The sequence below is a fragment of the Schistocerca serialis genome, chromosome 11 (assembly GCF_023864345.2).
Source record: "Schistocerca serialis cubense isolate TAMUIC-IGC-003099 chromosome 11, iqSchSeri2.2, whole genome shotgun sequence".
Taxonomy (NCBI): Eukaryota; Metazoa; Arthropoda; class Insecta; order Orthoptera; family Acrididae; genus Schistocerca; species Schistocerca serialis.
The window spans coordinates 118,480,355-118,508,117 of NC_064648.1; the positions used below are offsets into that span (position 1 = coordinate 118,480,355).

General features: G+C 42.5%; 1 protein-coding gene across 1 annotated transcript in view; it reads left to right on the top strand.

Moving 5' to 3' along the window:
• LOC126426748 (plexin domain-containing protein 1) overlaps positions 1-27,763 on the top strand; it is a 421,413-nt gene that overhangs the window by 378,740 nt on the left and 14,910 nt on the right. Inside the window, exons 5-8 of the mRNA XM_050088735.1 lie at positions 2,537-2,729; positions 5,062-5,271; positions 13,846-13,997; positions 21,036-21,306. Coding sequence (XP_049944692.1) covers positions 2,537-2,729; positions 5,062-5,271; positions 13,846-13,997; positions 21,036-21,306 — 826 coding nt within the window. The remainder of the gene's footprint in view (positions 1-2,536; positions 2,730-5,061; positions 5,272-13,845; positions 13,998-21,035; positions 21,307-27,763) is intronic.

Consider the following 27,763-nt stretch of genomic DNA (forward strand, 5'->3'; position numbering starts at 1 on the left):
GTTGCTTTGTGTCTTTCGCGTTACTCTCTCAAAGGCGACATTAAACAGAATAGTGAAGAGCACATCACCCTGCCTTAGTCCTCGGTTTACTTCAGATGCCTTCGATAAAGTGCCCTCGATGTTTTCTTCGCATATTGTTCTTCACAGAGTCCTTTGAAACAATCTTGTCAATTTGTTAGGGACTCCTTTCTCTTGTATTGCCTTCCAAAATTGATTGCTTTTGATACTATCATGTTGTTGTTGTTGTTGTGCTCTTCAGTCCTGAGACTGGTTTGATGCAGCTCTCCATGCTACTCTATCCTGTGCAAGCTTTTTCATCTCCCAGTACCTACTGCAACCTACATCCTTCTGAATCTGCTTAGTGTATTCATCTCTTGGTCTCCCTCTACGATTTTTACCCTCCACGCTGCCCTCCAATACTAAATTGGTGATCCCTTGATGCCTCAGAACATGTCCTACCAACCGATCCCTTCTTCTGGTCAAGTTGTGCCACAAACTTCTCTTCTCCCCAATCCTATTCAATACTTCCTCATTAGTTATGTGATCTACCCATCTAATCTTCAGCATTCTTCTGTAGCACCACATTTCGAAAGCTTCTATTCTCTTCTTGTCCAAATTATTTATCGTCCATGTTTCACTTCCATACATGGCTACACTCCATACGAATACTTTCAGAAATGACTTCCTGACACTTAAATCTATACTGGATGTTAACAAATTTCTCTTCTTCAGAACCGCTTTCCTTGCCATTGCCAGTCAACATTTTATATCCTCTCTACTTCGACCATCATCAGTTATTTTGCTCCCCAAATAGCAAAACTCCTTTACTACTTTAAATGTCTCATTTCCTAATCTAATTCCCTCAGCATCACCCGACTTAACTCGAGTACATTCCATTATCCTTGTTTTGCTTTTGTTGATGTTCATCTTATATCCTCCTTTCAAGACACTGTCCATTCCATTCAACTGCTCTTCCAAGTCCTTTGCTGTCTTCGACAGAATTACAATGTCATCGGCGAACCTCAAAGTTTTTATTTCTTCTCCATGGATTTTAATACCTACCCCAAACTGTTCTCTTGTTTCCTTTACTGCTTGCTCAATATATAGATTGAACAACATCGGGGAGAGGCTACAACCCTGTCTTACTCCCTTCCCAACCACTGCTTCCCTTTCATGTCCCTCGACTCTTACAACTGCCATCTGGTTTCTGTACAAATTGTAAATAGCCTTTCGCTCCCTGTATTTTACCCCTGCCACCTTTAGAATTTGAAAGAGAGTATTCCAGTCAACATTGTCAAAAGCTTTCTCTAAGTCTACAAATGCTAGAAACGTAGGTTTGCCTTTCCTTAATCTTTCTTCTAAGATAAGTCGTAAGGTCAGTATTGCCTCACGTGTTCCAGTGTTTCTACGGAATCCAAACTGATCTTCCCCGAGGTTGGCTTCTACTAGTTTTTCCATTCGTCTGTAAAGAATTCGTGTTAGTATTTTGCAGCTGTGACTTATTAAGCTGATAGTTCGGTAATTTTCACATCTGTCAACACCTGCTTTCTTTGGGATTGGAATTATTATATTCTTCTTGAAATCTGAGGGTATTTCACCTGTTTCATACATCTTGCTCACCAGATGGTAGAGTTTTGTCAGGACTGGCTCTCCCACGGCCGTCAGTAGTTCCAATGGAATATTGTCTACTCCGGGGGCCTTGTTTCGACTCAGGTCTTTCAGTGCTCTGTCAAACTCTTCACGCAGTATCATATCTCCCATTTCATCTTCACCTATGTCCTTTTTGATTTCCATAATATTGGCCTCACCCTTGTATAGACCCTCTACATACTCCTTCCACCTTTCTGCTTTTCCTTCTTTGCTTAGAACTGGTTTTCCGTCTGAGTTCTTGATATTTGTACAGGTGATTCTCTTTTCTCCAAAGGTCTCCTTAATTTTCCTGTAAGCGGCATCTAACTTACCCCCTAGTGATATATACTTCTACGTCCTTACGTATGTCCTCAAGCTCTCCCTACTTAGCCATTTTGCACTCCCTGTTGATCTAATTTTTGAGAAGTTTCTTATTCCCTTTTGCCTGCTTCATTTGCTGCTTTTTTTATATTTTCTCCTTTCATCAATTAAATTCAATATCCGCTATTAGGATAATGATGATTAAACACAGGGATACCACTGACAGCAGGCTTACTAAGCAAAAAGGGTAAAGATAAAAATTAACGTAAACCATTTCCTTTTGTTTGTTTTATTTCCCCTTGGCTTATCAAAACATATACAGTCAATAAATGGCATCGGTTTAGAATAAGTAGTGTTAACTTTCAAGCCTGTACTTTGTCAGTATAGCAGTTTGGAATTTTAATTTGTCAGAATTACTCTCAACAACCCTCTTAAGAAAAAATGGGGGTCCTCATATACTTTGGTAAATATGGTGTTAAAAATTATTATAAAAATTAGTGCTGACTTAATAAGATCAGTTTTATTGCAGATTGTAAAGGTTCTGTTCCCGAGCGACTGTATGTGACAGTCTGTGGTTGCCTTCCAGACGGTGCAGCTGTCCTTCGACTTCCCATTCTATGGGCACCCGGTGCGCAATGTGACAGTGGCGACAGGTGGGTTCGTCTACATGGGCGACTTCATCCACTCGTGGCTGGCTGCGACGCAGTACGTCGCTCCGCTCATGGCCAACTTTGACACCAGCATCTCCGACCAGTCTTTTGTGAAGTACTTGGATAATGGTGGGTGCAGATATTTTAATGTGGTCGTATATTGTCGTTACTGCACAAATGTGTGAGTGGAGCAGAAAATTGAGCGACTGACAAATCGTGCAGTGAATGGCATTAGGTTTTATTTGTGTGGTTATTGTTCTCATAAAATATTTCTTTTTAGCATTAGTTATGGTTTTAACAATTTTTTGTTTTAATCAAGTGTTAAAATAGTGACTTGTGCACCAAAAAGTTGTTTTTGACAAATATTAGAAGACTAACCCATAAAATGTGATTTACTAGCATGTTCAGAACTGTTTTTTTATGCATCTGTTAAGTATGTGCTGGGAGTGAAAGATAATTTTTAACTTCTAGAGAAACCATGGAGTTGAAGAAAATGAAAGGGAGCCAGTAGAGCCAGTAGTTAAAAAGGATGACAGGGATGTAGGCTAGCCCCAGTTTTAATTAGTCTTTGCATTGAGCAATCTGTAAAGGAAACCGAGGAGAAATTTAGAAAGGGGATGGAAGTTTGTGGAGCAGAAAGGAAAATCTTGTCTGTCGATGACACTGCAGTTCTGTCAGCGACAGTAAAGGACTTGAAAGAGCAGTTGAGAGGAATGGGTAATGTATTGAAAAGTTGTGATAAGATAAACGTAATCAAAAGTAAACACAAGTAATATAATGTAACCAAATTAAATTGGGCATTACTGAGGAATTAGATTAAGAGATGAGCTGCTAAAAGTGTAAGACGAGTTTATCTATTTGGTCAGCACAATAACTGGGAAGATTTAAGATGCAGATTAGCAATAGTGAGAAAAACATTTCTGAAAAAGAGGAATTTATTAGTATCTAATATCAACTTAGACATTGGGATATTTTTTTTCTGAAGGTATTAGTCTTTAGTGTAGCATTTTACAGAAGTGGAACATTGACAATAAGCAGTTCAGACAAGAAGGGACAAGAAGCTCCTTAAAGTTTGTGCTGAGCAAAAATGCTAGAGATTATATGGGTAGATAGAACTACTATTGAGATTGTCCTGAATCGAATGGGCGAAATTGCAGTTTGACACATCCTAAGAGTACGAATAGGATAAGACGCTTTCTGAGGAATCGAGGAATTATCATTTTTGACATAGAAATGACAGTCAAAGCCTTCAATTTCGCCACAGAGCTGTTTTATATAGATTTTGGCAAAATTAGGATATTTCGTTACATTTGGCTACTCTGATAGTGGTCTCCAATTGCAACTGGACCCTTATCACAGGCATTCAAACATATTATAAAAAATTGTGTTCTTGTTTGTTTGTGTGTGTGTGTGTGTGTGTGTGTGTGTGTGTGTGTGTGTTTGTTTGTTTGTTTTCCACATCTCCTCCTAAACCATTGGACTGTTTCCACCAAACTTTGTACGCACATCACGTACTGTGAAGCAACAATCGCTGTGGGAGTAAGAACCACCTAACAATCATAGACACCGTGTCGTAATGAAATTTGTGAAAAACTGCCGCATCGTGCACGACATTTAAATTCATTACTTCTTTTCTACTAACACTACTTGCAACACATTTTGCAGGCAGTATCTGCATATGCTGTTGAATATACTATACAATTACATCATTCTGTGACACACACATTAGAAGATACGGCATCATAAACGTCGAGATGCATGGAAAAATGCTGCATCATGCATGAAGTTTTAGTACACTTATTCTTTACTACTAAGACACTCCTGCTGTCAAGTCAACTTAAGGAAAACCCTGACATGCAGCAGCTCTTTTGACGCCTTTCCACTGCCAAGTGTAAATGACTCTAGGTGAAGACTGTAGCAGTCTATAAAACTGGGAGTCAGTCTTGCCATAGAGATGGTTATAAAACTATGTTTTAGAGATGTGTAGCAGTTGTGGCCATCATACAGAAGCTGTCTGGGATCATGTTTCTTGATGTGGATACTGTACTTACACATTTGTACATCATGCATATTTCTTTGTGCAACTGTTTCACAATTTCACAAGTGTTTTAATAAATGTGTGGAAATTAAATTTTTTTCTATACTTTACTACATATACTGTTCATTTTTTGTTTTCAATTTTAATAGAAAATAGACAAAATGAGTAGCCGAGCAATGCCAGGTTTGTCAGCTAGCTGTATAGTAAATTGATTTATGTATGTTTGGCTCCTTGCATCTCAGGTGCTGCCTGCCAAATTCCTCCAAACCAGAATATGTACGTTAAATAAGATGGTTAATTCTGCCGTGCCCTGTACACCTATCTGCAGGTAGAGGTTTCATTTAAAGTAAAGAACAAAGGAAAATGTAATGGCTGTGTGTTGTCTGAAGTTGTAGCGTGAGGTAACTGTGTGTGCTTCTGCAGGCACGGCGTTCACGGTTCAGTGGGAGAACGTGCACCTGCAGGACCGTGCCGAGGTGGGCGGCTTCTCCTTCCAGCTCACACTGCACCGCTCGGGTGACATCGTCTTCGTCTACCGCGACGTGCCGCTGCCCGTCGAGGAGATAGCGGACTACCACCACCCGGTGAAGGTCGGCATCTCGGACGCCTACATCATCGACCGCAATGTCTTCTGTGAGTATTCTACTCTGCTCGTGCTTTACGTGGAGAATTGCTATAAAAGTGAATAAATGTGAGGGTGATATAGCAAATTTTGCGACCACAATAAATAACTTGTTGCGTCCCTTCAAAAAGTGTGCCAGTTTGGATACATCATTAATGCTTCCCACGGAGGCATTGTAACAAAAATGTATGAAGAGGCTGTACGCAGACTAACAAAAGACTGCACGTAAAATCACAACTCCCCCCCCCCCCCCCCCCTCTCCCCGCCCCCTGGGTGTGGTGTCCTTGTTGCTAGGTTCCTATTTGAGCTAGGAACATGGGGTACAAAGTTCCTGCTTTAGCGCAGACCAGCAGACATTTGTGTAGCCATTCGAACATCTGCCTTCTGCAGCTATGTTACAGTATGTGAAATAAGTTTTGAATGACACACCAGAGCTGGCACTCAAACTGTGCAAATTGATTAATTCCTTGTACAAAAGGTTTTAATTAGGCTGAAATCAATGCTCAACTAGTGGCACCGTTTCTATGTGACCATTCGGACCTCACATGCAAAAGCAGTCGCCCTTAAATAACTTTGGCGTGGACCGAGACTGAGGGTTCAAATCAGTTCCACTGGTGTGTCAGACTGGCATAATATAAGTTTTAACCATTTCAAAAAGTGTTGCTTCATTTGGGTTTTACGTGCTTTTTCTGGGGTGTTTATGAAACATGCTGCTTCTATGTTACAAACTTGTATGAATTGTTTCAAACTTTCAACAATTGTTTTAGAGCTCAAAAAGCTGAGGTCATTAGCAGCAATGTCACAACCTTACAACACTAACAAGTAAAATAAGTTAAAAGCGAATACATGTTGTGCCGAATTGATGGAAAGATATAGGGCTAAAAACGAGGACTTCCCCTCGGAGGAAGATGCACAAAATATGCCGCAGAGACAGCAGTCTTTCCGAACGAAAGATTAAAGGTCTTTGCCATATTGCTACGATGGATTAAAAATAAAGCACAGTAAACAACCTGCGTGTTAACCACTAAAACAGCTGATAACTCAGACGGCAAACATATATTGGAATGGCAATGGCAAAAATCAGTGGCCAATATACAAGATAGCTAAAGTGATCTCACGACGAGAGGACCGACAGGAGGTTGCAAAGCTGTTGGGAGAGGTTCAATTCCCCGTAGCTTGTTCCCATTAGGAGAAGACCAGTCGTGATGCCAAAGTGACACCATCTGCCGACAGACAACTGAGATCAGCTGAAGGAGTGGAAGAGATAGCAGGCCGAGGTAGCAAGACTCCAGCCTCGGCAGCTGTGTCAGCGGCGTCATTTCCCATCAGACCAACATGACGGTGAACCCACACGAACATTGCAGCACCTTCTTCAACTGTGAGCAAGTGGAAGCTTCCCTGGACCCGTTGCAGTAAGCGTGGACTGTGTACAGCACACAGAGGCTATAAAAGGGCACTGAGAGATTCTAAGCATACAGCACAGTTAAAAAGCCTGTGTCGCCGGATGTAGTGCGTGAAGGGCGAACAGCTCTGCAGTAAATATTCAGTAGTGTTATGGAAGCTGATACCGAAAGTGGTTGGTACCAATGACGCAGCACACCCAACACCACGCTCAGTCTTAGAGACTTCATTGTATGTGAAGATTGCATGCGAAGGTGGAGAAACTTAAAGCGATAGATTGTATCTGGAGTAGTATCCTTAGAAAGCAAATGAAGTCCAAGATGCGCATGAGCTGGTGCACAAAGCCAAGGTGGTGAAGGGTTCAACCCATGGGGAGTGTGGCAGATAGCGTGAACTTAAGCTGCTGGAGCAATAGCCAGAAGCAAATTCTGGAAAGTAACAGAGGAGGAGAGCACGTCTAAACGTTGAACAATAGTGGATAGATGGATAAACTCAATGTAATTTTTTTTCATCCAATAATCTTAATCTGTTGTAGGGATACGATGGTTTGAAGTCGAGCAAAATGTAGCCTGTAAAATTTGTTCTTACTTGAATTTAATGCATGGAAACGGTTTAAAGTGAACCAAATTAATAAAAAAATGCATTCTTACAATAAAATTGAAAACACATGTTCTGAAATCTACCTTCATTCAGATTTTACATTAAAAATAAAAAAAAAAAAAAAAAAAACTTTTTGCGAGATTTTTAGGCATGCGACTTCTCAGTTGTATACTTCAGTGAATCCGCTTGAATTTTGTAAGAAGGCAGACAAATACCTGTAATTATGGCCGTCCTGTCATTTTATGAAAGCTTTATCTGTTGCCATCATACAAGCAACATGGTCCAAAAGATAATAAAAAACCTATTCCAGATCAGTTGTTGCCAGTCAACTAAAACTCATTGGTTACCAAGGTTGCAGTATAACTTCACAGTTATGGTAAAGTAGAAGTTGGAAACCAGAATGAACAATGTTCCTTTTATAGCAAAAAGGTTAATATTTCCAGGACAGAGTTAGAGATATAAAAGAAAAGAACTAGCTTTTCTACTTATCTGGGAGTGTCAGACGTTTATATCAAAACATGCTTTTTTATGAGTTAACCGTACTTTCCCACCACAATGAGGTCTCAGAGAACAACCCGCTCTTATAGGTATGGTGAGAGGTGTAAAAACAAATGCACACAAATTTATGCGCTTCTAGACACTAATGCCTCCATAACAGGAAACATCAGTGTGTGAGGGTGCATCTATAATAGGAAATATCCCAAGGTGGTGTTGCGTGCATCCTAAACTTTAACACATTGTCATGTTACATGACATGACAAATGCTGTGTTTGATGACATGATGGCGCATGTCATGCTATACGACATTGACATCTTGTATCCTGTTACAACACATCATGTAAAGTGAAGTATTACATGGCATGGGTACTGATATTAACAAGTAAAATAGCATGAATATGCCAACATGTTTTGAATTTAAATGTCTTTGAAGCTACCAGATAAATCGAAAAGCTAATTACTGTGTCTTGCATCCCTAACTCCGCCCAGGACCTATTCGCTTTTGTGTGTGTGTGTGTGTGTGTGTGTGTGTGTGTGTGTGTGAAATTTTCTCCTTTAACTTATGGATGTTTTGGAGTTTGACATACACCACTGATTGCAAATAAACTCAGTTAGAAATTGTGTGTCCCGTTCCTTATGGTTTGATCAGTGATGTTGGTGTCACACAGTACAAATCGCCACTGGTGATACTGTCATGATTTATAAACTCTGTGTACACAACTCCCTCGGAGGCAAAGGAAGCTGTGGAGGTGACCTCTCCTGTGGGTGGAAACTTTTCATTTCTTTTGCGGTGGCAATCAGGTCTAATGTCATCCCGTAGACCCTCTTTGTTGCAGACTTGAAGTGATACATCTGTCTCATCTCTCGTAGTGGACCGGGTTAGGAACTGGTTGTCTGGCGTGGAATAATGCTCGATGAAATCCCGAGGTACTGCATACCTTGCACCTTTGTGTACAGGTGACAGTGATCATGAAACCCAGGTTGTTCTGCAATATCTGTGAATCTGTTCCTCAATACTTGGTCATTCTTGCCTTTTATCAGTGTCAATGGCCTTTGTACAGGATAAGCATTACACACAAGGTGTGTTCAAAAAGTATCAGTAACTTTTCTAGGAATAATTTTGTTAGTCTATATTAACGTTAACTACTTCCAAGTTGTTTACATCTGATATCAAACAATAGAAAATACCGGATGGAATGTAACAATAGTATGAAAAGGAAAGTTGCTACTCACCATATAGCGGAGATGTCGAGTCGTAGATAGGCACAACAAAAAGACTGCCACAATAACATATTAGAGAAGGGAAGTTGCTACTCACCATATAGCAGAGATGCTGAGTCGCGATAGATAGAACAAAAAGATTCACACAATTATAGCTTTCGGCCATTCAGGCCTTTGTCAGCAATAGGCTCACATGTGCGTGCGCGCGCACACACACACACACACACACACACACACACACACACACAAAAATGCAACTTGCACACACGTCTGCAGTCTCAGATAATTGAAACCACACCACAGTTATCTGAGACTGCAGACGTGTGTGTGTGTGTGTGTGTGTGTGTGTGTGTGTGTGTGTGTGTGCGCGTGTATTGCTGACAAAGGCTAATGGCCAAAAGCTATAATTGTGTGAATCTTTTTGTTCTATCTATCGCGACTCAGCATCTCTGCTATATGGTGAGTAGCAACTTTCCTCCTCTAATATTGTTACGTTCCATCCTGGATTTCCCATTGTTTGATTTTAGACTGTCACAATATAAGCTTTCGGCCAGTAAGGCCTTCATCAACAATATATACATATATAGGGAAACATTCCACGTGGGAAAAAATATATAAATATATAAAAATATAAATATATAAATATATAAAAATATAAATATATAAAAATATATAAATATGTCTGCATGTGTTTGTATGTGTGGATGGATGTGTGTGTGTGTGTGTGTGTGTGTGTGTGTGTGTGTGTGTGTGTGCGCGCGCGCGAGTGTATAGCTGTCCGTTTTTCCCCCTGAGGTAAGTCTTTCCGCTCCCGGGATTGGAATGAGTCCTTACCCTCTCCCTTAAAACCCACATCCTTTTGTCTTTCCCTCTCCTTCCTTCTTTCCTGATGAGGCAACAGTTTGTTGCGAAAGCTTGAATTTTGTGTGTATGTTTGTGTGTCTGTCGACCTGCCAGCACTTTCATTTGGTAAGTCACATCATCTTTGTTTTTATATATATATCTTTGTTTTTATATATATATATATATATATATATATATAAAAACAAAGATGAGGTGACTTACCGAACGAAAGCGCTGGCAGGTCGATAGACACACAAACAAACACAAACATACACACAAAATTCAAGCTTTCGCAACAAACTGTTGCCTCATCAGGAAAGAGGGAAGGAGAGGGGAAGACGAAAGGAAGTGGGTTTTAAGGGAGAGGGTAAGGAGTCATTCCAATCCCGGGAGCGGAAAGACTTACCTTAGGGGGAAAAAAGGACAGGTATACACTCGCACACACGCACATATCCATCCACACATACAGACACAAGCAGACATCTTTAAAGACAAAATTTGTCTTTAAATATGTCTGCTTGTGTCTTTCCCACGTGGAATGTTTCCCTCTATTATATTCATATATATATATATATATGTATATACACACACAGGCACACACCCTTGCATAAATTTTGCGATTACATATTTCATAAAACATCTGAAAAGATTTCATACCATGAGGCAGTTGATGTGCCAACTTCATCAGCAGCTTCTCTGAGTGTGATTCGCTGATTGTTCATGATCATCTCTTACACTTTACAAGTTTTCATGTTTATGGGCTGGGGAGTATGGAATGTTTCTCATAAACTTCTTCTTAGCCATCATGGATTCGCTTATGCCACTCATAACCCCCTTTTAAAACTGTTACTTTTTATTCTGTTTTTATAGCAAACTTAAATGTAAATTCTGTCATCCGTTTTTAAAACAAATCAGTAATCACCACCCATAACAAAACACATGGTAATCTTCGTGGCAACTGACGACACACTAAACTTCGAATATGGCTACCAATTTCAGATGTGTGTGTGTTAATTGAACTAATATGACCCACAAAACTACAATGCCCCAATACTTTCTGAACACACCTCACATGTGTGTGCAACGTGTGTCAGATTGTTGGCACTGTTTCACTACGGTTTGACATGATGTTGCTTTTGGGGCATATACTGCAACTCTCACAGTGAATCTGTCTGTAATTCTGACATTTTGCCCACAGGAGTCCATTTGTGCAGTTTACTTCAGTTTTGGAGTACATTTCCAGTAGCCTCACAAATTCACAACCGCACTGTGAGGCACCCGTAATGTATACCTCATCAGGGCTGCGCCTGCAGGAAACTCAGAATACGTGTACATGCACTCGCATTCTCTCTCTCTCTCTCTCTCTCTCTCTCTCTCTCCCCCCCCCCCCCCTCCCCCACTCCCTCCCTCCCTCCCCTCCCCCCCCTCCCCCCCCCCCACCCCCCACCCCCACCCCAGCATCCACCACCCCACCTCGACAAAAAATACGCCACTTGGGTTGTGTGGTGGTCTTAGTGTGGGCTGACGTGTGTAACTTACTTTCTCGAATACCCGTGTGAATATTTAGTGTTGTGTCCCAACAGAAGAGGGTGGGGGGTTACAGTTCAGACTGCACGAATCAGTGCCACATAATCAGTGGGCACCTACAAGAGATAAAGATTTTAGATTTTAGGATTCAGTACGTGCTTGCTGCAGGAGACTCGAGGATTAACACCGTTTATTTGCTGTCAAACTAACTGCTACACTGAAGGCTAATTCTAAGCTTAATGCCACTGCCCTTCCTCTTATGGCTAGCAGAATAGTGTTTTAAATCATTTGGCCCTGCCCCAAGGGGTGTGTGTGTGTGTGTGTGTGTGTGTGTGTGTGTGTGTGTGTGAGAGAGAGAGAGAGAGAGAGAGAGAGAGAGAGAGAGACTGCTGTTGTAGCACTCTTAAGCTGTGTAACCCACAGACATTACCATTCTCTGGGGCAAGTCTCAAGCTTGCTGCATCTGCTAAGACATACCTTTTTGTGATTGTCTTCTACTGTTCTGCCTTATAACAGTTACTAGGCCAAGGATGGAGCGATCAGTTAATTTTCTGAAGTGTAACTTCTCCCCTGGAACAGCTGCCCAGACAGTCTACAATTTGCAGGGCTCCAATGTTACGGTTTTCCTCTGATGACGTAAACACCAACACATGCGCCTCTGATTTCTATCTTGGAGTGCTATAGTTGGCTTCCAACAGCCTTAAGCCTAGTTTACATGACGACACTAGGTTGCAGGTAACTGCGCTACCGACCACTGCACTTGCACGCTGCACGTTTGTGCAACTCGTCGGTGAAACTAAAAACTTTCAGCGTGTTCCAGCTTTGGCAACACTAGTGGCATTAGCTTTGAGGTTATGTGTGTTCGTAGAGTGTAGACAAACTGAAATATGAAGTGGAGAACGGAGAATAATGTTCACTTTTTGGATATCTGTGCTTTGTATAGGTGTTTGTGGGATTTCAGTGATGCTGATTACAAAAATATGCAATATATTGCTGCCACTGAGACAGTCATGTGCGATCGTAACACAGGTGGTTTGTCGATGTTTGAGCTGCAGGGCAAAATTTATTGAGTTAGGAGCACATATACAACTGAATTAAGTAAAATACAAGCAAGTGTAATTCTAGCTGTGGCAATACTCTCGTCTACAAGACTAAAATCCCATCATTAGTTGGCCAACTCTTTGTTAAGGAATATTGTTGACAGGAGGGAAGGCTATACTAATTCAAGAAGCTGCATTCTTTATTCAATATTCATCTGTTCAAAACATTGCTGCTGTGCTCCCCATTGACATATGTTAGGATTTTGAAATGTTGCCACTGTAGAGATCTATCTTCAAGAGAGTCGTTTGCAAACCATTCTCTGCTTAATGCGGACCGAGTGAGGTGGCGCACTGGTTAGACACGGGACTCGCATTCGGGAGGACGACGGTTCAATCCTGCATCCGGCCATCCTGATTTAGGTTTTCCGTGATTTCCCTAAATCACTCTAGGCAAATTCCGGGATGGCTCCTCTGAAAGGGCACGGCCGACTTCCTTCCCCATCCTTCGCTAATCCGATGAGACCGATGACCTCGCTGTCTGGTCTCCTTCCCCAAACAACCCCAACACAACTCTTAATGTGGCCTGCTTCGAATAATTATTGTTGCTAATGTTAATAATTATTACTGTTTATGTTAATAATTATTGGTGTTAATGAAATAGCATCGTCACCAACTAAAACCGCATCTTATAGCATGCAGAGTGTTCTCAGTTGTAATGCACGCAATATGATATGTAATTTCAGTTCTGGCGACAGTGCTTCATGTGTTACAGTATCTTTATTCCTTATCGCATAATTAACTCTATTTAGTGGAAACCTGAACAGTTCTGGTGACATTCTAAGATAACTAAAAGAAGTTCTTGGATCTTATGTTCAAATGTGTGTGAAATCTTATGGGACTTAACTGCTAAGGTCATCAGTCCCTAAGCTTCCACACTACTTAACCTAAACTATCGTAAGGACAAACACAAACACCCATGCCCGAGGGAGGAATCGAACCTCCACCGGGACCAGCCGCACAGTCCACGACTGCAGCGCCCTAGACCGCTCGGCTAATCCCGCCCGGCGGATCTTCAGTTATAAATTATTTCAGCAAGGATGCTGAGCAACCGAGCTGACATCTTTTCTTCATCCAGTCACAAATCGAAACACATTTCTCTTTTTTTCTTATGCAGTGAATCCACACAACAAGCTTTAACTCCATCACAACTCGTGTGACGTGCAGCTGACATGACTCGGGGACCCACAGAATGTGGAAACTGAGGTATATACCGGTGTCGCTGTGTCTACAGTCAAATATGAAACCACTTGCGTGCAGCTCTTTCCACACGAGTGGTGCAACCCAATGTCGTCGTGTAAACTAGGCTTTTAAGCTTAACAATGTACAAGTAAATATGAGACATTAGTTATACTTACCCGCTGTTGCTCATTCTAGTAATACTGCGTGTGCCTACAGTTGTGCGGCGGAAGACCATCTACGAGTACCACCGGGTGGCGTTCAACCACGAGGACATCCAGAACGGGACGGTGATCGTGCTGAGCGCACTGCCCACCTGCCGCTCGGCCCCGGACTGCGTCACCTGTCTGACGGGCGTCCAGAACTTCCAGGTCAGTGGTTAGCAGAGGCTTTCAGGAGTGGTATCTTACCTGTGAGCGAGATGGGCTTTCTCTAGAATCTCGAATGCTGTTCGTTTGAGCTTCAGGAAGGTGCAGCCAGCATGTGGTTATCAAATGTTTAGGGCAGTTCATTCCTTTTGTGGTTGTTATGTTACGTGTACATTTGAAAAATTAAAGGTCAAAAACAGTCTTCACCTATGATCAATTCACTTTCGTTACCAGAAAAACTAAAGTTGACCAATTTTTGCCGTGTCCCATGAAACCAAATAGACAGTTTTAATTCCAACCTAAGATTTTCAAAGTTAAATTGTGTAGTGATTTTTATCAGGATGGCAAAGATGGAAAAATATAATAAATAATTATCAAAACACATTTATACCTATGACTATGATAAATGTGAAATTGCAAGTATCTGGTAATACATAAAGGAAAGTGGGACTGCAGTTGGAAGTGAAATTAGAAGGGTTCTTTGATAAACCTGGTAAATTTCTGTGAAAGATTGCAACATTTTTGTTGCACCTTCGTAATCTTGATTATTCCGAGGATCGTATAAAGAATTTCAACAGTGTTCACCTTACAGTTCGTTGTTGGTAGCCATCTGAATTTGTCAGTTTGTTGAGTGCGATTGAAAATGAATGTTATTAAACGTTTTTCTTTGAAGGGTTGGACTGCCACAAAAAATCAAAACGGATTTGGTTGAAGTTCACGTGGGCTCTGCACAACCACTGGAGACCATTTATTTTTATATTAATGAATTTAAACATGTTTGTACAAGCCCTGAAGCACACTCCGTCCATCGAGCTAAGGTCACCACAAAGAAAACCGTTGATAAAATTTGTGCTATGATAATGCAAGATCACCGAATCCTAAGGAAATGCAATCCGAAAACAAAGGAAGTAGGTTACAGTATGCTTGTTCGCCTACTGCTTGAATACTGCTCAGCAGTGTGGGATCTGTACCAGATGGAGTTGACAGGAGAGATAGAGAAGATCCAACGGAGAGCAGCGCGCCTCGTTACAGGATCATTTAATAATTGTGAAAGTGTTACGGAGATGATAGATAAACTCCTGTGGTAGAGTTTGCAGGAGAGACGCTCAGTAGCTCGGTACGGGCTTTTGTTGAAGTTTCGAGAACATACCTTCACCGAGGAGTCGAGCAGTATATTGCTCCCTCCTACGTATATCTCGCGAAGAGACCGTGAGGATAAAATTGGAGAGATTAGAGCCCACACAGAGGCATACCAACAATCCTTCTTTCCACGAACAATACGAGACTGGAATAGAAGGGAGAACCGATAGAGGTACTCAAGGTACCCTCCGCCACACACGGTCGGGTGGCATGCGGAGTATGGATGGATGTAGATGTAGGCGAGGAGACGACAGCTTTATGACACACTCCCAAGTGATTCAGTTTGTGCATTCAGGCCACAGGGTGGTGCAATACGATACTGGTAAGTGTTTGTGCTGCCTAGTTCTTTGTAAATATGGCTTTTTTCTCCTTCCTTTGTGGGTGCTTCACTTCATTTCTAACACACTACACTCACCTTGCATCATAATAATATTGAGATTGTGCTAATCCTCTCTTTGGTGCAGCCTAGGCTCTTAGGGTTCTAAATGTGTGGAATATAAATGTGACATTCTAAATAGTCACAAATGCACAACTTTTAATTTTGACTCTAAAAGCTTTTCCAAACGATCTGATCTTGAAACCCCATTTTACTGTCTCAAAAGAGCTGTCTCTGTGCACTGGTTAGGTCGTCACACGTGATGTATAAATATGTTTTTCATATCCAAAACCAGTTCACTAGTTTTGATACTGTAATTACTGAAATTGATTGCAAATTGATTAGACCTCACCGTGATGTACACAGTGAAGTTCAAAAGGAGATGGGCTACTCAGGAGAATGAAAGAGTAACATTTTAGTTTCAGATTTACAGTATGAATATTTTTAACAACCCAGAGTCATTAAATCTTAATTTAACATGTAAGTAGTTGTTCAAATTCTTTGCCAGCATCTCTGTCAGAATAAACAATTGCCCTCAGGGGCTCACCACTCTTCGGCGGGTTCGTGCTTGGCCACCACGGGGTCCCTGCCTTTGCAGCATCATTTCCCTTCCGTGCTACCTGTCTATCCTTGTGCTATTCTTTTTCCCTTCCCTCGGGGAACATGTCTGGGGTGTTGCTGCGAATGTTCCGCATTGTCCATCGCTGACATAAGAATAGGATCACCACTGTTTTTTGTTCGCTTTTCCTTTCTCTGTTTACCTTCTCCTAGCCTTCCTGTGCTTCAGCGTTTGAAGCTCCTTTTTTTCTTCCTCCCTGTGTGCTACTGATGGCCGGCCCATGCGTCTGACGTGTAACAGGTGACTGGGTAATGTGTAATTCCCAGCCCCGGATTGACAGGTGGGATTCGCACGTACTCGTTGGTACAGGCCGGGCTCAGGGAGGGGTGATTGCCTGAGCTGCTACCATCCCAAATTGCCAATTGGTCCCTCTGTCAGGTGTTGGGGAGGTGTGACCTGAGGTGTGAACAATCTCCTAAGGCTTGTGGATGGGGCCCCCAATTGGAAGGAGAACGCCTTCGGAGACGCTTACAATCGTGGGGATTTTTTCGCAATGAGCGAATCGACTTCACAGTCGATGTCTATGAAATGTAAAACGTAATGAGGCTAATGGTTGAAACCCTTCCAGTTGCACCACTGTTCCTTGTGGTCCCACGTACAGAAGACAGTCAGTTCTTTACCATGCTAAATCTGTTTATTATTCAGAAAAGTGTTGCTGCAGTTGCTGGCCCTGTGAAATCCTGATCTTCTTTACAGAATGGCACTTTGCTTTTGGGGACTACTTTTGATTCTCAAGCACAACTACTGCTTGCCGTTTCATTCTCCGCGGTTATCCTGTTAGTGTCGAGGCACATAGAACTCTGAATTTTTCCCGTGGTGTTACTTACAGTATGCTGCTCGACAGTCTGACTCTGATCAGGGTGTCATTGCCGTCCGTCGGCTGATAAAAAAGGTAGATTCCTCCATAGTACCCTCACACTATCTTTTTCTCACTTTCGATAGAGTGGTGCTTCTGTCAAAGATCAAAGCGGGCTTTGAAATTGTCACAGTCCGACAGTACATTCTGACCCCTACACGCTGGTACCAGTGTCATAGTTTCAACCACACTCTAATGTCCAGTTGACGTTTGGCCATATATATGTAACCTGTGGTAGGTACGCGCACCAGGGCGATTGTCTGCCTCCTCTTCCCCGCTGTATCAACTGCAATGGTGGCCACGCCACCTCCTCCTGCGATTGTCACATGTATCTCGATGAGTGGGCCGTCCAGGAGATATGGGTAAAAGGAAAAAGTTTCTTATCCGGTCTCTTGCAAGTTAATACTAATCGCACACCCTGTGTTCTACAGTCTGGCAAGTATAGTGCTGTTCTTGCTACATCTCGATCCGTGAAGGACGTGGCCATGCAGACGTGCGACCTCAAATTCAGTTCTGAGGTTGTGAGATGACCCAGTCGAGGTAGCATCGCCGCCCCCTCGTCCAGCTGTGCAACGAGCCATCAAACTCTTACGTCGAGGGACTAAGTCACCGGCTACACAACCGGTAGGCCGGAAAAGCTGTGCTCCCGTGAAAACTTCCTACGTGCCTCCATCCAGCTAACACCCGAGACTTCATCTGCTAACCCAAACGATGCGAAGACGCCCAGCAAAGCCGACGGTCTTCTCCCTCGCTGGCTCGAAGAACCACTTCGACGGTGTCTGCACGTGATGCTTCGTGTGGCCCGATTCCGTGTCACCAGTGCACACGATCGACAGTTTTTCTGCATTGGACTCCACAGACCGATAGCACGAGAAAACCGATGCTTCTGCGGACCTCACGGAGTAGGATCGACCTGCCCTGTAGCAGCGAGTCTTCGCAGGCTGGCACTCGGCAGACGCTGAGGTGACCCGTTCGTTTTTTCATCATCGTGACTCTCCCCCTAATGGAATGTTTCACAGCCTTTGATCCAACAAAGAGGATTTACGACTGCTTTTAGAATTACAATGTCCCCATATACTCTGCCTTCAGGAAACAATATTATGTCCTCACGCCCATTCTGAGGTTTCGCATTTCTTCCCAGTCCATTTTGACCTTCCCCTGAGGTCAGCATTCAGTCTTATAGGGGTGTCATGCTGCTCTTAGGGGATGATGTTAATAGTCAACCCATCTCCCTGACTGCTTGCCTTCTAGCTGTTGCAGTTTGCCTTTTCCTTCCTTCACCTGACATTTTCCCTCTGTACCATATATATCCCTCCGTCATTCGATGTCACTAGGGCAGACTTCCTCCAGCTTATTGGGCAGCTGTCTCACCCATTTGTGCTGCTCAGTGATTTTAATGCGCACCGTCCCCTTCGGGGTTCTCCCAGAACCTGTCATAGATATGCTGTATTGGCTGACTTTAATCAAACCTCTTTTGCCTTAACACAGGAGCACCCACTTTCCTTTCTGACTTGCGCACACCTATTCCCATTGGGACCTACCCTTCTGCACTGACCAGCTTGCCCACCGTCTCGAGTGATTCGTTCTTTCCGACACCTACTCGAGCGACCATTTCCCGTGTGCTATCCGTTTGCTGACTCCTACCCCACTGCCGTGCACACGCAAATGGCAGCTTACTAAGACTGATTGGCAGCTTTAATCCTCCCTGGCAACCTTCGAAGAACGAGATTTCCCCAGTTGTGACGACCATGTGGAATTTCTTACAAATGTTATCCTTACCACTGCAGAGCATTCCATTCCTCGCACTTCCTCTTTACCACGGCATGTCCCAGTACCTCGGTGGACTGAGGCTTGCCATGACGCAATTTGCTTGTGAAGATGTGCTCTCCCCATTTTTTACTGTCATCCTGTGATGGCAAACTGCATTTGTTATAAACGCACGTGGGCACAGTGCCGTCGCGTTCTTCGGGATAGCAAAAAAGCTAGTTGGATCCCATTGACTAGTTCTTTTAGCAGTCCCACCCCCTCCTCTATTGTGAGAGTCGACATCCGACGACGCTCTGAGACAAAGATCCGTTCCCCAGTATCGAGCCTGAGAGTAGCAGATGATATCATCGTGGACTCTGTTGCTATTTCCCACACATTGGGCCACCGTTTTGCAAAAAAATTGAACTCCTCCCACCATCACTCTGCCTTCCTCCATCGGAAACAAGCAGAGGAGGCTCGGGCGATACTCTTTTCTTCTCAGAATTGTGTATTCGAGCACAAGTTGATGGTATTTCCTCTAATCTAAGCTGCACCTGAAATTTGAGACTCGAAATTCAAGGGGAGAGCCGGCCATTGTGGCCGAGCGGTTCTGGGCACTTCAGTCTGGAACCGCGCGACCGCTATGGTCGCAGGTTCGAATCCTGCCTCGGGCATGGATGCGTATGATGTACTTATGTTAGTTAGGTTTAAGTAGTTCTGAGTTAGGGGTCTGATGACCTCAGCAGTTAAGTCCCATAGTGGTCTGAGACATTTGAACCCCCCCCTCCCAGGGGAGAGAAAAGTTTTAGGCCGCACCTCCAAATTGAAGCGAAGTTGGTCCATTGTAATATGAGACACAATTTAGATCGAATGAATGATGATGCAGCTACAGTAGCTTGGTTCGAGTCGTAAGCTTAGCAGTTAAGCTTTACCAGGTAGCCATTGCTATGTGTCAGGCGGTCCGTCCGTATTTATACGGGTACCCTTCCTTTTTCATGTGCTTTGTCTGGTTTGAATTGATTGCTCATTTTTCTTTGATCTGATAAGTGCTGTTCTCTTTGTTATAGGTGTTTGTCACTCTACGCTGAAAATGCATTACTGTACTGTGTCATGCATTGTTTGTCGCATTCTGTTAATGAGTGTTTAAGACATGTTGCCGCTCGCGGCATGGCTTGCTTTTGTGCGCGCTACTGCCGCTTACAATTTAAAAAAAAAAAAAAGAGAGAGAGGAATCGTCTCATTAGCGTAACAATGGCAAGAGACTGCTATTCGTTGTTACTTAACACTGCTGCTTTCTTTAATAATGATCAAAATAATAGACTGCGTATGATAGAAGACGTTCTGAACGAGAGTTTAACGAAAATTTTTCTCTGTTTGAAAATCTTTGCAGGCGCCTCTTTAGTACATAACATTGGGCACAGAAATTAGTCATCTTAGATTTAAAAATCTAGTCAATTGTTGTGCTTCATTTCTGACTGTGTCACTATTAGGCATAAGAATAATACGAATATAAACATGAAACGGTACGTATATTCTTCCGCATTTGCTGTTGTGTCACTCTGGTTTCGTAGTTTATTAGGCGGACAGGATTTAAATGAGATAGCAGCAAACACGAAACAATACATGGCAAAATGTTTATATTCGTATTATTCTTATGGGGAAGAGAATACTGCATGTGATTCACAATAAGTGAACCATCTCTCCTCACAGGTAGGAAAAAATTCAGAAAGTAGAGTTGGCCATATTGACAAATATCCCAAACAGTCTTGCCAGTCGGATTTTCGTAGCACAATGAAATGCTGCTACATTTGAAGATGAACAATACAGAATTTGTATTTACTTCGTTGGGTAATGTCTGAAAATGCAGTGGTCGAAACTCGGGGCGGGGAAAAAAGCTAGTCTTCCACAATTTTTTTTTAAATGACGCAGTGGTTTTGGTACCAGTATTTATCTTAGTGCCTACAAAGCATACCTGTGTAGCGCTACATATATTCGATGGCAGAAGTTAGTTGTGGTGGCACCTACCGACATTTTTCTGAACTTCCGCTTGCTTTGCACTCGAATCTAAGTTACAGGCGGTTTTTTGGATTACAAAAACTGGAAAAAAGTGCTGCTTAGATTCGAGTAAATACGGTAAATAAATTATTCCGTAGTCAGAGTATATACGAAGTGTCAAAATGTGGCCAGGTGGTATATTCAGTGTGGGAAAAAATGCTTCAAAATGTGTGCTTCTCAATCTGTCAAATTGCAACACACCTGCGAATAGCACCGTGACCTGATGTTTGTGTACGCGCGTGCCCACAGTGCCAGTGGTGTAAGGGCATGTGCTCGGACGGCATGGACAGGCGGCGGCAGGAGTGGCTCCAGCACTCGTGCGACAAGCAGGGCCTGGCGTCCGCGGAGCAGTGCCCGCCCCCGGCGACGCGCGACCAGCACGCACTGCCGACGCTGCAGCCGGTGTCCCGGCCGCACTCCGGCGGGGGAGACGGGGGCGTGGAGGCCGCGGTGCACGCCTCCCAGTCGGAGGCGGCCCACTCGGAGCCGCAGCGCACCGACGCAGGGCTGCACGTGAACGGTGAGTTGCGCCTGCTGCCGAACCGGTACCTCGATCTGATCACTTTAACTTCGTCTGAGTTCGTGTGTGCTTTGGATGTGGTGATTGTGGATTCAGTCGACCGAGTAAGTCAGAGTTTCCACTCGTGTCTGCGTCTGCATTTAATCTCTGCAAACCGCTGTGAAGTGCGAGATAGAGGGTCCTTCCTACAGTGCCGATTTTTGATTCTTCCGATTCCATTCGCACATCGAGTGTGGGAAGAACAGCTGTTTTTAATGTCCCTAATCTCAGCCTCACAATCCTTTCACAAACAATACGTAGTGGGCTGTATATATTCCTAGATTAACCATTTAAAGCCGGTTCTTGAAACTTTGTAGGTAGGCTCTCAGTATAGGTTACGTGTGTCTGCCAGTTATTTCTTCAGTCTCTCTGTGACGTACTTTCATTGTTCAAACAAACCTGTGACCGCTCGTGCTGCCCTTCTCTGTATATAAGGGGTGTTCAAAAAGAAACGAGCCGGAGTCTGGAATGTGCAAACTGGTGAAAGGAGGGTAATATCGTGGCGTGTGTAACGAGGTGTGGTTTCGACAAGTGTGTGGAAGTTCACAGCCCGCTGCTAGAGGGCACGCATGTATGTTACGTGACTGTACAGAGCTGGCAGCAGCACGCATCAGTCCTCCAACACTGCCAGTCGCATTGCAAACAGTGACTTAAAGCCGTAAAAAGAAGACAAAGATACCCCTTCTGATTCACTTCCTGTAGCACAGGACAACAGCGAATGTCCAGTGTTACTTGTAAACCTTGACAGTCCTTCACCAAGCGATCAAATCAAAACGACCGGGCAGACTCACCCGTGGGGTCATTCTGCTCCACGACAATGCAATACCTCATGCCACCAACACAGTCACGGCACTTCTGCAGAAATTCAAATGGGAGGTTCTCGGCAACTCTATACAGTCCTGAACTCTCTCCCTGTGATTACGCCATTTGTGGTCCCCTTAAAAAGGTTCAGAGGGGCAAACGATTCACCTCGCACGACAACGTCCAGCTGTACGTGCGGAACTGGTTGACATCGCAGCCCTGGGAATTTTATGAGACAGCCATTCACTGCCTTGTGTCAATCTGACAAATGTCTCAACAGCAGGGTCAATACTTCTAACATACAGGTATTGGTTTCTGTAATTATGCCTCTGGCTCATTTCTGTTTGAATGCCCCGTATATATTCAATATCCCCTGCTAGCCTTATTTGATACACAAATGATTTGTAAGCTGTCTCCATTATACCTATGACTGAGCTTATATCAGCGAGTTGCCTATCTTCCCATGACTTTGAGATAGTCGAGACCCTTCTGAATGTATATGCAGCTTTCTTCAAACAGTAATTCATTATACATAACTGCATCATCTGTGAAAGGTCTGAAGTTACTAATAACCTAGTCTTCAAGTTCATAATGTACAACATAAACAGCAGTCGCCCCAACACACTTCCCTTATGCATGCCTGTAGTTACTTCTGTATCTCTGATAACATGCTGCCCCCCCCCCTCCCCCCAAGAAATCCGTAGTCCAGTAATCAGTTTTACTCGATACTCCATACAATTGCACTTTTGCCAATAAGCTAATTGTGTTACTGAGTCAAATGCTTTCTGGAAATGCTTTCTTTGCTTTCAGGAGGTATGTGTGAAAAGTGCAAGTTGGTTTTCATGTAATCGGTGTTTTTGAAATCCGTGCTGGTTGGGGATGGAAGAGGTCAGTATGTTAGAAATAGCACAGTAGGTTTGAGTTCAGATACAAAAATAACTGCTAGGGTTGTTCACTTATACTCAACAGCTGGATTTGTTGTGGCACTAGTGAAAATTTGTCTCAATTTTTTCCGACTACCTGTTACCGCATCGCAATCCTCATTTTTGGAAGAATACCCTGCTTTACAATGCCAGTTCGATAGCTGTACTGGACAGTTCTAGAGTACTATAAACCTTTGTCCTAATGCAGCTGTTTTTTGTTTACTCCTGAGCTGGAGTTTGGTTTTGTCCCTGAACGTGAATCTGTGGCTAATTTGTCTATTCCCTTTTACTCATATCCAAGAAATAAATTTCTCGTCACTTCAGGTGATCGTATGGCTGAAATCCTTCTGCCACAGGATGTTATTGGCGTTCAGAATGTGTGTTTCTTGGTACACCACCACAAGCACTGTTTGGAATGACGACAGGTTGTCACAATAAACGGTGAACTTATTTCCTTGGCCGCATGCTGTCCTACCTGTTACAACTGCTACATTTATGACGAAAAGGATCGCATGACGCACTTAAGCAGTTTATCACGTAACACTGAAACTGTTTGTTGTTCAAATTTCTTACGCGATCACTGCACAGCTGACGGACTAGCTACATTTTGCCCATGAAACATTTCATGCAATTTGTGAATTTTGATTTTGCATAAAATTCTCCTTTCCGCTACATTTTGCCCATGAAACATTTCATGCAATTTGTGAATTTTGTTTTTGCATAAAATTCTCCTTTCCTGTAGTGAGCTCTCACAGTAATGGTCAACTTGCATTCTTTAAGGGAGATCACAGACGCCTAGATTGATATATGGGCTATGCGTGCCCCCGTATGCTGTGTAGTGGAGGGCACAGGTTGCACAAGGATACTTTTTCCTTTGTGGACTTCAGAATGGTTTTCTATGCTACGCCGAACACACTAGAATTTCTTTGCAAGGTCCGTCTTGGGAATCACGTGGTTTTCAGATAAGATGTACTTAGTGTTTGTAAAAAATATTTTTGTTTATGGCATTACGTAGTGCATACGGAGAATTTCATTGTTTCATTTATGTTTTGAAGATCACATCATTCAGATGTTGATTGTTTATGCTAATGCTGCATTCTAGCCGGTCCCAGAAACTTGGTGTCAATTGACATCTGACATGGGAGTACAAATGATTTCTTCCTGGATTGTCATCTTCAGTGCAGTGTGGCTGGGGTACACATCCAATAAACAGAAGTCACATAAGCTTAGCGCACAGTAAGGAGGCCAGTGAGGATTGCCATATCTGGAGATAATGGGACCTGGAAACTGATCTTGTAAGACAGCCATTGAATTAAGAGCTGTGTGTGTGGAGTTCCGTGACCTTGTTAAAACCATACTCTCCCCATTGGCCCTCTGTGACGTCGAAGTTACGGGAAGAAGGTGGGAAGGAGCATTGTAATGTAGCACTCTGAATTAAGTCGCAGTAATGTTGTTTTCCTCAAAGCACACGCCATTTTCTGCAGTGGGTCTCTTGAAACATAAGAGAATTTTTGTTACATCTAAATGAAAATTGGCATCATCACCCATGAGAAAAATCGTGTTTTCATGACTGACTATGATTTAACAAGACTTGACACTGTTCGTAATCACATTCAGGTTGTGAAATATCTGAGTTCGGTATAGGTGATAACGAATGTTTTTGCAGGGTCATTTGCACTGTTGACTCATTAACCCCTTGCTCGGAGGATGTGAGCGAATCGACCACTTAGGGCACTGTATAGTGGACGTCCTAACTCGATGTTTTCGGGCGTACGGTCTGTGATGACGGACACATTATGGTGCCAGTTGTGTTGCAGTTTTCAACCCATTTGAAAATGGTGTTGTGATCTGGAACAGGTCAGTGGATGGGAATATGAAAATGAGTGTGAAGGTAATTTTGTGTTAGACTCTTTGTTCACAAAAACTACAAGAGAGTGAATGTACGATGCCCGAGGTTCCACAACATTGTGGAAACTAAAATCCCACTCTAACAGACAAATCAAGCCCATCGTCTCCTCTCTGAGGCCAGCCACTCAGCTGCACTATTCAGTATGAAAACATTGTTTCCATGGTGGACCTTGTGTAAGATGAAAGTTCAAGGAAATAATGGTTCTCAACTTACATGGGAATATGGGTTATGAACAACTGAAATACTGAGACATGAAATGTTGTAGAGCTGTTTCTATAGCGACCAGTTTTGGATTTGTTGTTTGATGTAAGTGGCAAGTAACTTGTTGTAAATTGTTGGGGGGAGAGTGTTAGTTTAATTTCCACTATATTCTTTAGGAGCATGTGTGTACATAAGATTTGTATATTAATAGTATGTACATATTATTTGTATATTAACAGCTGTACAATGGTCTAACTTTAGTTTCTGTAGTGATGCATCTCGAGTGTTAACTCACATTTTTCTCTTTTGCTTTTTTCTGCTGAAAGCTTTCACGGGAATAGTGGCTGAATGGAGACAAAAGGTATGATTGTTACTGCTTGTGTAGACAACACTGCAAAATTCTGCACTTGACATTAAGAAACCTTCAGGTGTATTGTGTGGAAGTGGTAGTCATAATGTTTCAATTATCACCAAAAAAATTAACCTGCGAGCATGAAATGTGGACTTCATATATAAATTCACTGTTCATTGGAACACTAATTTTTCAGGGATGGATGTCAAGCGAAGTAGTTGGTTGCAAAGTCTGTATTTTTCCAAAGAAGCAGCATGCGTGATGTGGTCCATTGCAAAATGAGTTGGGGCGTTGTTTTAGAACAACTTTGCGCTGCACTTTCTCTAAGCAGCATTGTGTGACTGCCCCTTAAGGACATAACCTGTTAACATCACTCCGTGGCACTCCTAAAAAAGTGCTGAACATCCTGTTGCCGGATCACTGTCAGGTCTTTGCCTTTTTTCCATGGTGATGAAGCTGCATACAGTATAAATTCACTTTTATATTCCCAGAATTGGTTTTCCTACTGTTTACAATCTTTTTTATCACTTCAAATTCACTTCCTGGTCGCTATCCCTTCAAATTCACTATGTTTGCAATATTTACTGTATGGAAGTTCCTTGTCAAGTTAGGGGATACAAGGGCATTAGTTGTAAAATTATAACTGGGTTTTGATCGACTCTTATTTTTTTCCTTATGTTTATTCAGGAAGATCTGGTGCATTCTCTTGGATGGTACTGATTGTACAAACATTCAAAGAAGAGAAGTTCAAAACAGCGTGAGCATTGGGTGAAAGCAAGTTTGTCACAGTGACATTTCTTCATATGAACCCCACTCGGGAAAGAAACATAGTTAATATTGCAGAAGATATCACGTGTTGGCAATAATCTCTTAGCAAATCACATACAAAAGATCCCTTCACAAAAAAGTGGCACTTGAAATTGATTATGAAAGATGATGTTGATCATACATACAATTAGTAGATGAATAAGGACAGTGTTAGTCATCATTTCAATACACACTGGAAATCATTTTATTTAGTAACTTTCTGTAGACATGGATAGGTAAATGAAAAACAAACTAAAAATAACAATCTGGTCTCAAACATGGGCTGCAAAATTGTGAAGCCATGACCTTAGTGTCTGTACCACCGCTTTGGTTGGACTGCGTACGTTGAAATGCATGTAAGTACCTAGAAAACTTCGTCATTTTATCAGAAATGGTAGTGTACCTACAGATAAGCTGAGACAGGTGTTTGCTTACTTTGATGTCTCTTCCACCGAGCAAAGTTTCTAGGCAGTCAGGTTATGGCACTTGGCATGTGAAAAATGAATTGCCCCATAACACTGTACATCATCAGTGGGCTGCGCAATTTCATTTTTGTTTTAGCAGTGTCCGAAGGTGCTGTGGCATGAGGATTACAATGTGCACTAGGGCTGTAGACATACAACTGAAAGCAAACAAAACATTAAGTACAAACAATAGATACTCCAGGTTGCAGCATCAACAATACAAGGAAAAAGATAGATTACTACTTCCTGTAAAGTTGAGTTGCGAACAGGCACAAAGAAAAGACTGTTACATATTTAGCTTTCGGCCAAAACCTTTTTCAGGAAAGTTCATCACACACACATGACCGCAGTCGTGTGTGCATGAAGTTTGCTCGCGTGTTTGAATGAATGTGCGCGCATTTTATTGCAGGCTATGGGCAAAAGTTAACTGTGTTAGTCTTTGCGTTGTGCCTTTTTGCAACTCGACAAGTCGTTTATGGTGAGTAGCGAAAAATTACACAAACTTACACTACTTCATTCCCCCCCCCCCCCCCCCTCGAGGTGATAATCAAAACTTTTTGTGACTACTTCTCATTTTTAATATAGTTGCTGTCTGGCTTTAAGGTGTCCGGCCTTATAAAAACTTATTTCAAGTTCAGTGTTTTGCAAAGCTAGAAAATTTTTACAAGGAGAAGTGAGAATTGTGTAATGAAATTTCAGAATACGTTCGATGGGAAGTGTCTTAAGTAAAGATTACCCCGTTTACTCATGTATATGATTTAAAAGAATGGAGGTAATGCAGTATAGGTAGTTAAGAAACAAGTGAGTTTTTCTAAACTGAAACTGTGTTTTGAGCTGCTTACGTACAATATCGATGTTCAGTGTTAGCAGAAGAAAACTAAGTTTTGTTACCACTGTCTTTTTTTTTTTTTTGGTTTAAACAAATCTTCTAAATGTATAGCAGTATCAGTGTAGTTGTTAA